This window comes from Physcomitrium patens, chromosome 2, assembly GCF_059467195.1.
Source record: "Physcomitrium patens ecotype Gransden chromosome 2, ASM5946719v1, whole genome shotgun sequence".
In the NCBI taxonomy this organism is placed as follows: Eukaryota; Viridiplantae; Streptophyta; class Bryopsida; order Funariales; family Funariaceae; genus Physcomitrium; species Physcomitrium patens.
Genome location: NC_143411.1, coordinates 14,110,548 through 14,121,038, shown reverse-complemented (window position 1 = coordinate 14,121,038; position 10,491 = coordinate 14,110,548). Strand labels below are relative to the sequence as shown.

Below are 10,491 nucleotides of genomic sequence, written 5' to 3'. Positions count from 1 at the left end.
ATGCTTGAAATTCCACTAATGACTTACTCTCATCATTTCAAACAAGTAATAATCAATCCATAATAAATATGTTATTTAATTTAGTTATGATTTATTCATGATATGATAATTTGAAATTAAATAAAATCTAAATATTAATTATTTAAATTCTAATTAAGAATTTTATAGAATTTATTGTTGATATAATTTTAAAATAATTAAAATATATAATTGAATAGATTTAAAAATCTAATTCAATATTTAATATGTAATGATTCAATTTACTTCTATTTTTTTAAAATATATGAAAATATGTTTGCCAATGATTCATCATATTTATATCAATAAATCACAAATAATTAAACATATTATTTTATTTATTTATTTATTTGATTTTTTAAAAATCAAATATAAAAGATTTTTAATTTTAATAAAAAAACTCAAATATTAGCATCTTTGTTGTAAATTATTAAAGAAAAATTAATAGTTCCATTGTTATATATATATATATATATATATATATATATATATATTCTTAATAAAAAATTCTTTAAGACTATTCAAATTTTGACTTTGTAAATAAAAAATTAAAATTTTAACAATATGAATTTTAATAAATTTTTTGTACTCAACAATATGAATTTTTACTACTTGAAGATAAATATTTCACGAATATGTTTGTTTTATCTCTACACAATTATGTTGATGATCTAAAGATGTGTACTATGGAAAGATTTCTTGGAGTTTCACGTGTTTATCTCAATGCAAATATAGCACTTATAGAAGATGGTGCCAACAATTGTAATTATTATCTAATCAAGTATTTAAATAGCTTAAGTCTATTTAGATTGCCACTATTTAATTTAGAATTGAAGATTGGATGTCTTATTATGTTGTTGCAAACTATTGCTTCACGTTTAAGATTTTGCAATGGATTATACTTAATCATTATGCTCCTAATTGATTGAATTATAGAAGAAAGGTTATTATTTAGAGACTACAAGGGACAATTGACTTTTCTTCTAAGAATTATATTATGCCTATTATTTGCAAAGATTCTATTTAAGTTATAACAAAGGTAGTTTCCAATAAAAGTGGGATTTGCAATAATCATTAATAAATCTTAAAGACAATCTTTGAAGAACATAGGTATAGATCTTACAACCCTTGAATTTGTATATGGACAATTGTGTGTTGTCCTTTTATAATGCATTTTTCCAAATATGTTGAAGTTCATATATCTTGAAAATAACAAAGACAAAAATATTTTGTTAAATACAGTTTATCTTGAATTTCTTTCAACATAGCCATTTAGGTTGTAGTAAATAAACATTATGTTTGTCAATTACATTAAAGAAACATAAATGGTTCCATTGTTATGCATTTACTCTTCTTTTCTTTTCTTTTCTTTTCTTTTTTCTCAACATTTTTTTTGGAAGTGGTCAATTTTTGAATTAGCAACTACATATTAAACTTTTACATTTTTTTTTTGTAGCCAAAGGCATGGATTTCCACTAGTAAATAAATAAATCTACTACACATTGATGTTTGATTGTTAAAACAATTGATTATAAAAGACATTCATTATTTAAAAAAACTTATTTATCATTCTTCTACAAATGGTTGTAGGAATAAAAAATGATTATGTACAATTCTTTATCAATTATACAACTCTTATCATGTTTTTAATTTAACTCTTTTGAAAATTTTGATTCTCTTTTGTCAAAGTAATCTCCAAACTTAAACTCATAAATAAATATTATACCTAAATTATCATCTACAAAGCTACTTTTGAATAATACCATTTTTTGCATATGCATTTCTCTCTATTCACCTAATCACATTATTCTTGCTATTAATTACCACATTTGTTATATCATTTTGATCCATATTTTGATAAGTATCATTCCTTACATTCATCCACTTGGAGCTAATAAAGTAAACAATCACTCCCAAAAAAAAATGAACTTGTCCAAATTTACATGAACATTTATCAACAATATTCATCCCCATTCAGTCAATGTGGGGTAGTTTCTCAAGGACCTCTCCGCATATTCTATTCAAGAAGGCATTATGTGAGATTGAATTGCAAATTGCGGCTGGGCTCGATTGTTAGCAAAGTTCGAATTCTAAGTTGTATAGTAAAAGACTGCGTTTTGCTTATTCAGATGCAAGCTCGCAGATCTTTGAGCGAATGTACTCGCATGTGATCGACAATGGCAAGCAACAATATCGTGTGTCGTTCTTCGAAACTGCTCACCGTGCTTCATAGAAACACTAGGGGAGGAAGGGGTTACGGATAAACCAAAAACAAAAATAATAATTTAATACTCGAGAAATGTAATGGCAAATTCGAGAAAAGTAATGGCAAAGTACGGTGAGCACCTGCTACAATCCCAACTACTCATAATTGATCGACTTCAGCAGGAGAACTGTTATATTCACGACCTTGCTTAACTTCACATGGTACACCAGAAACGAATGAAAGGTCGTTATAAAAATAGTTCATTTCAGTGAACTCCTCGAGAAAGCCTCCTAATTGATGAACTTAGATGCCCTTGAAACACATGCATCCATATTTTCTATTGCCAATACTCGACAAAAGGGTTTGAAAATTGAGGAAGGGTAGAAAAATTGCACCTATTGTGCGCTATTACGATTCAAGCACTCGATCATTTTGAGACAAGTCAGGCACATGGTGGTTGATTTGGTTTTTCATCTGGCGTAGTCTGACGCTTTGTTCACGCCACTCAGTCCAAGCTGCCCTAACCTCTGCTATTTCGGATTCGGGAATCTTTACGTTTCTTTCCAAGTTCATAATCCAGATGCTCCAATTTGATGATTTCGCACTTATTAATGGCGATATATCTGGCATCAAAACATTTGCACAAAATTCGTCCACTCTTTCGCGAACAGCACTGCTCATCTCCAACTTGGGATGCTTTTCTTGGATACGTAGTGCCGGTGGTTTGTTTGGTTCAATGTCGCTTTTCTTTGGATGTACGGAGGGAAGTCTGAATGGCATGAAGTCATTGCTGACTAAAATAAGGCCATCTGGAGGAGCCAGCGGTAAAACTATCCTTGAATGTCGCGCAAGTGAAATAGGAATTACATCTCCTGGCAGGAGCCCATGGAAAACTGCGATAGCGGTACCTATCATTTTGCGGATCTGCAACGGAAACTATCCCATGTTCAAAATTCTAATAGACTGAGCATTTCCATCCAAAATCTGTGGTGAGCATATTCTCAAACATGAAATGAATGAAAAGAAAGAGAGCTAGAGTTCGAACCTGATGAACCATGAAAGAGCTCCCTGTGATGGAGATCCGTATAAATTGAGCTTCCCCAAATGTCTCGGGCATTCCACAATTGAAAGAGATAACTTTTCTGAAATGAGACGACCATACTTTGTCTGATTCGTTTGGAGTGGGAAGCCACCATGCTTTAAGGTCAGTTACATTCCCTCCAGGTAAAGTAAAAGTTGACCTCTCCAGTTCGTTGTCACCCCTTCTGCTATCTTCAGCAAATATACTCACCATTTCATCTACCAACTCGCTTGCTAGCACATCAGGGAGCTCCTCCATGATGTCCTCTTCATCCAAAAAGTCCAACTCGATACTACTGGTAGTCGTTGAGGGCTTGTCAGTTCTCTCATTGCTCGTATCATTGTCATTACGATCGTTTAGGCGAGACTTGTAAGGCTTTTCAGGGAAAGGTCTGTATAGTCTCCGAATCGTGTAATTGTGGTACGCATGCTTACCCTGCATTAATACACGTTTTAACCTCAGCATGACTTAAGTCAAACAGCACGAACTGGTAATCTAAAACTGAACATTTCAGAAAAGAGATGGCAGATTAGGTTTGGCTAAGATAGGACCAGGATAAAAACCTCAAAAAGGTGAAGAAGAGACCGAAACTTTGTCACGCGCTGCTCGACTTGTGAAGGAACAGTGTCTGGATGTATGCCAAGGATGGCGGCAGGTAGGAGGTAGTCGTATGTACGTGTACAACAGTCGTGTCGCGCTCGAAATGACCTGCACAGTAAGTAGAGGTTAAGATATCAGAGGGCTATTGAAACTCCCTATATGTGCAAGCTCTGAAAGAACAAGCTGTAAGAGCAATCATAACGTAACTGCATCAAAGAAAAGATCACTCAGCTAGCACCATGTGTTCAAAGAAACTAGTTTAACATACTCCTAATACCTTGTGACAGGCGTGATACCAAAAACTCGTATAAATGGAGACAGATGAAAATTAATGTTATCGGCAAGGGCAAAACCGTCCATGTCATTCACCCAAGCTGCCTCTGGAACTTCCATCTTCATAGATATTACTGTACATAAAGAATGCACCTGAAACTCCCAGGATCAGTGAGGACGCCACAGAGTAAGATGTTAGAGACACTCACACTAATATTCTTTTCTGAGTGCTCACTGGTTTGTGTAAGTTATTTTGGAGAAAATCGTAGAAGCGCACATCAATGAAAGAAATAGTATCAAATGTATACAGACGAAACTTGACTTCAAAGAGAGGCAATATGTATGGTGAGCCAAATTCCTCAAGGGAATTTGCATAGTAAACAAAGTTGCACTTATCACATCAAAAGAATTGAAGAAGATAGCAGTGTCGAGTGGCAAGGACTAACCCCCTTGTCTGTACGGCTGCTTCGTGTCCATGAAATTTTTGAAAGATTACCGAAATTGCTCTCAATCATGCCTCCAGCTTTGAATATGGCAAGTTCAAGCTCCTCTTCAATGGCTGCATCATCTCATTAAAATATATACAACATCTCAGTTTCCAAGATAAGGTCGATGCATACAGAATGTATCACAGCCACAAAGACAATCCTTTCGGTGTCCGGTACCAATAATTCTGTCTCTCCGTCAACACAAACTTGAAAGAGGAGGCTAACACGTGAGCGTACCACTTACTCTGAGCACTCCCTGGTCCTCGCTGGATCTGTAGGCCTGTCATCGCCAGAACACGTCCAATTAGAACGTCAATAGCTAGGCAAACCTTGGATCCTTGAAAACCACAATCTAAATTTTAATCTAGAATAAGGGATGTAATTCTGAAACCTGTTCCGCAAACCAATTCTTTAATAAAATATGAAAATGGAGTCCCTCGGTCTACAAGAGAGAGTTATTTAGAAGAATGAACTCCAAGTAAGGCTCTAAGTCACCGCTACTTCTAACACATGTAAACAACACAGGAATTAAAAATTGCATTCTCCGAGTACTGTCTTTAACATATGTAACCAACAACAATTGCAATGTGAATAACCTCGAGGAATCTGAAAGTGAGTCAAAGTTCCTCAATAAGAATGAAATGACCGTTCCTCACAAATTTGTGAACCTTCATCGTACCAAGAAACAACAAAATCACGAACAACGGACTTAGACCTAGCACGCACCTTTGTAACGAGTACCGACATATCCCAACCACATGGCTACTTTCTTCTTAATCCTCCTCTCGGAAATGGCCTGAGGTGAGGACTTTCCAAACAAGTCCTCGGCGACTGCGCCGTTGTGAGCGGATGCAGGAGCTCCACATGGAGCCCGCTTAGTGCAACGACCGTGACGGGAAGACGTTAATCGAGCGGCAGAGGTAATGGAAGACACTCCTTGATAGGAGAAGGTGGACGACAATTGGAAAGCATGAAAGCGGTAAGTGGTACCTGAAAGGCAGTTCAGAATATGTGAGGGGGGAAAAACAAAACGAAAAAAGAAGAGGCAGGAATCGAGGAAAGGAGGGACAGCAACGTACCTGGAGAAAAGGGGACCAAGGGGAAGGAAGCCGAGGCCAGGCGAGGCCGGAAGCGGAACATATTGAGAGAGATAAGAAAGGGAACAGGGAATGAGGAAGAGACAGCATTGTTGACTGAAGTGAGCATAAGAACACACTGTCCTTGATCCAAGGGATGTTTTCGGCGGAGTAACTCAGCGCGTTGCAAAGCCAGAGGCTGCACATTGGGGTCCAGTAGCACCGAACCGTGCATCCAAAAAATGGTGCGCCGTCATGGAATACAAGCTGTGGAGTCATTTGTGCAATGAAGAAGAAGAAAGATAAAGAAGCCTCGTCCCCATGATACAGATGGATGAACTAACCGATTCTGTCCGTCACCGCTTCCACGTTCATCCTGCTTCTCAATGCTCCCCAAGTCCTTTCACCTATCAAAATTTGTCACGCTCCCTTTTCAAAGTACTCTAACAGCTCAGAAAATCTGAATTTATATTTTAAAAAATTATTATTTTGTGAAAATTTAAATAATAACAATAATAATAATAATAATAATCTTCTATGGTTTTAAGTGTTTTCATATATCAACAGCCAAATATTTCTTTAAAGTGTTTACTTTAGTTTTAAATTTTTATATGTTTATCTTTTAAATATTATATACTTGTGGTTTAGAACTCAATTTATTTTTTATTTTTTATTCTTATTTTTTAAATGAAATGGGCGCTCTTCAAATAAGTTTATGTAAAAACAAATTTAAGAAGCTTGAGTAGAAAGCCATTATAGGTTTTGGCTGACACGTTTTTAGTTCTGAGAATAACATATATTAAGGCCAAGCAAAATTCATCTGTAAACTTATCTACTTTGCTTCTAAATCTGATTTATCTTCTATCTTGAGGTTTTTTTATATGTTGATATGGTCATTTTAGTGTCAATTTCTTTGATATTATTTATTGTATTAATAATTTTATCCATAATAAATCAAATTGGAACATCAAAAATATATATTATTACTAAATTAATAAATAAGTTTTTTTACTATTTTAAACAAAAACAAAATATTATATTTTCTTATATGTACTACAATACTTTGTGTATGGAATATAATTTACTGCAAACTATTATTGTACCAACATTTTTGGACTACCTACACCTTTGATAATTATTTTCTTGATGCATTATTAAAAAAACTAAAAGTTGTTATTGTATATATACAAAAACAAACAATGGAACTCATGGGTGTAAAATTACATCTTACATCCATATTTGATTAATTAATGTATAAATTTCAATATTTTTTAGAAATGACTTAAATAACTTCTACAATAAAATAACACATTGTTTTTAGAAAATAGATAGAAGATAATTATAAATTACACGTTTACATTTTTATGTTATATATTTGCTTTTTAAATAAATTTAACACCACAAAATTGGTTTTAATATCTACAAATATGTATTAAATTATATATATATAAAAATGTCGATTGAATGACAAAGAACCAAGGTTTTTTTAAATAAAAATAAAAAAATAAATACTAAATTAGTAACCATATTAAATATAATAATAAGAAATTTTGCATTAATTCATATTTTTTTAAAACAAGACAACAAGGTGCCACATGAGTTTGTAGGAGAAGTTCTAAGAAGAATACAATAACTATAAAGCTTATAAAATTGTCATAGAAAACTATGCAAGATCTTAGATAATTAAAAAGATATTAAATCTAACTATCGAGTATGTTTTATGAAAATTTATAATCTATTAGCAAAAAAGTTGGTTTATCATAATCTTCTTAATAGATGTTTTGATTAACCTTTATATAATGCTTTCCCTAATAATTAATCAAAATTTTGGAAACCAACTACATCCTATAGTACATAGTTAATAGCCTCTAATTTCTAATAATCAAAATTTTTTTATTGATTTTTACTAAACAATAGAAGTAAGTAAATTGTGTTTTAATTTCATATCAATGTCTTGTGGTAGTTTTTCCATTTGTATAAATTTAACATTATTGTGGTGCATTTGTAGATCAATACAAAGATTATAGAATTTTCTGCTTGAAATAGGAGAACATTTGTATTCTAAATACTTGCCATTTTTTGGTGTTCTAACATTGTAGGATATCAATAAAATTAAGCAAGTAGTTGGCCTAAAGGCATTCCATTGACATTTGAATAATAAATAAGAGCTTAGTATGTAACAAATGCAGATTATATTTTGAAAATGAAGATTTGAGAATAATTTTCAGAACTTTACATTGTTAGAAACAAACCATTATATAATATAGTAGGTTGTGAAGGTTTTTGATGTCCAATGCATATTACTGCTTTAACAAATGAGAGGTCTTGGAGAATAACAAGTGCATTTTGATGAAATCAATGGATTCTATCATACATACAGGATTATGTAGCAACACAAAATGTATCTATTAAGTTGTCAAAAATTGGTTGCAAGTTACATACTTGCTTCTCCAACATTGAGGATATACTAGCTTTTGACCCATGCTTTACATTCCAACATCCTTTCAAATATCTCCAAGAGAACACAAAACACATGAACCTAAAAATAAAAATATCAGAAAGACTCACTCCTTGAGGGTTACATCCAAGATTCACCAAGTGAAAATGAATTAAATCAGAAGTAAAAGGGTTAAAAGTATAAATGGAATCATATCGAGAACTAGAACAAAGGAGACCTTTGCTAGCAATGGAAGGAATTTAAAGAGACATAATACATCATGCCATTGCAATGGTGAGGAGCCAAGAATGAAGACAAATCATAGAACATATCTAACATGGTGCATTGTGATTTGGAAAGAAAAGGCCAAAACTAGCAAGGTAGAAGCAATCAACCTAGATTGCTGGGTCCCAGGCTAATCTCTACAATGCCTTCTATGCACCACCTTTGATAATTAATAACCTCTCATAATTAATGTTTTTTTCTTACAATGTATAATATTAAATAATTGAAGGAGTGTTGTATATATATATATATATATATGCTTCCTCACGTTTTTATTTTAGTGTCTTGTTCTTTTAAAGAAATAAAAGTCATGTCTTTGAATACATACAAATTCTTAAATTCATCTCAATAATAATTTTAATATATTAAATGTAAATTATTAACTATTTAATTGAATTTATTTACATTCATTGTTCTTTATGTTCATCCATTGAATAGTATTAAACCCACTTCTTTGTTTTATTAGTTTTAACTATTTGATTATTGGGATGTACTAGAAATATTTTGATATTTAATTATGTAATTCATAAAATCATCGAATAACAAAAAGCTGAACTATGATGATTCAAATCCAAATTGATTTTTTATAAATATAAATAAATAAAATTGTGTAAGAATATTATGAGCTTTATGAATGTTATTTATTCAAACTAAATTAGCTTGAGGTTTGTTGTCAGAACATGCTTTTATAGTGTATTTCTGAAGTAAACTCTATAAAAAAACTACAACAATCCATTTGAATAGTAAAAGTATGTATATACATTTTGCATTTTATTTTACTGGTAGTGTTATAACTTACCATATTGATAATGAAGCTATTATACATCAAATATCATTTTTTTCTATTTTTTAAACCACAAAAATAATATAAAAAATTTAAAACAAATAATTGAAGTTCTTGTATAGTTTTAAGACAAACATGTTAAAAAAGTTATTTAAGTATAATAATGATTATTACAATAATGAATTATAGAACAAACAATATAACCAAGAATCACGTGCATGTATTTCAGTCGTACAACGCTAAATCTAAATATGCATATATGCAATACAATCATCTATCAAAGTAATAAAAATGATGACATGATTTTGTAAAAAAATAGATATATGTTGAGAGCGGAATCCTAATTCCGTCTTACTTCTTCTTTAGAAGACTATAACTACCAACCTGATCGGTGCTTACTCTGTGGGATAATAATCGAATTAGGTCAAGAATGCAAACCTAACCCTAAACGAAGCCTAATTACGACATGGGAAGAAAGAAAGAGAAGTTGCAGAGCAAGAAGACGGTGACGTTGGAGGTGCATGAGCGACGCCGACGTTGTGGACTCCGAGGTTGGATGTGAGCTTTGAATGCGTCAAAAGCCGTGGTGGGGGCATCATAGACAGTTGACGATGGTGGGCAGCGAGGCAGCGAGGCAGCGAAGACGGACGGGTGTGGGGAGTGAGGCGTGGGTCGAGGAGAGGTCGGCGAGGAAAGAGGATGCGGGGGTGGCGTTCAGAGAGATCGGTGGAAATTTGACTATGGCGCCTCGCAACCATCTCTCTGCTTGCCCCACTAGACCCTCCAAACTTAGCGCACCCCAATCCCTTTGGTAAATTCAAATATGCTTTCTTCGCTGTAAGCAAGGAAGCGATTGAATGAAAGCGCGGAGCAGAGGCATCTACAGCAGCAGCAGCACCGAGGGGCTCGCATGCACGCCTTCGCACTCCGAGCTGTTGACTGTGGTCAAGCTCGAAGCCACCGCTGCTGTGCTTGCTAACAAAGCTTCGTGGCTTGGTTCAGTGCGTGCCGCGGAAGCAAAAAGCTAAAGATTAAGGCAAATGGGAAAAAGGAAAAAAGGATGGAGATCATAACAGGGACAGGAAGCGAAGGGGGGATGCCACAAAGGCAATGACTGACTGATATAACACCATCACGCTCCCCACGCCGTCCTTCCTTCTAGAATCTACCCCTCTTCCTCCTGGGTTCGAGCATTTGGGGAAAAAAGTCACCTTCCATACCTGGACCCCCCCCCCCCCCGCCC

General features: G+C 33.7%; 1 protein-coding gene across 2 annotated transcripts; it reads right to left on the bottom strand.

The window, feature by feature from the left end:
• Positions 1-2,389: 2,389 nt before the first annotated feature.
• On the bottom strand, positions 2,390-6,043 carry LOC112294084 (putative tRNA pseudouridine synthase). 2 transcript variants are annotated; one of them, XM_024544230.3, is made up of 8 exons: positions 5,746-6,043; positions 5,393-5,656; positions 4,911-4,946; positions 4,625-4,737; positions 4,183-4,331; positions 3,869-4,013; positions 3,270-3,740; positions 2,390-3,148 (listed from the first exon to the last, which is right to left on the bottom strand). In XM_024544230.3, exons 1-8 carry the CDS (start codon positions 5,975-5,977, stop codon positions 2,633-2,635), a joined length of 1,926 nt encoding a protein of 641 aa, XP_024399998.1. In that variant the 5' UTR covers positions 5,978-6,043; the 3' UTR covers positions 2,390-2,632. The 2 variants fall into 2 exon arrangements, with proteins under 2 accessions (XP_024399998.1, XP_024400006.1); XM_024544238.3 differs by having other exon boundaries at positions 4,904-4,946; positions 5,746-6,007.
• Positions 6,044-10,491: the final 4,448 nt, after the last annotated feature.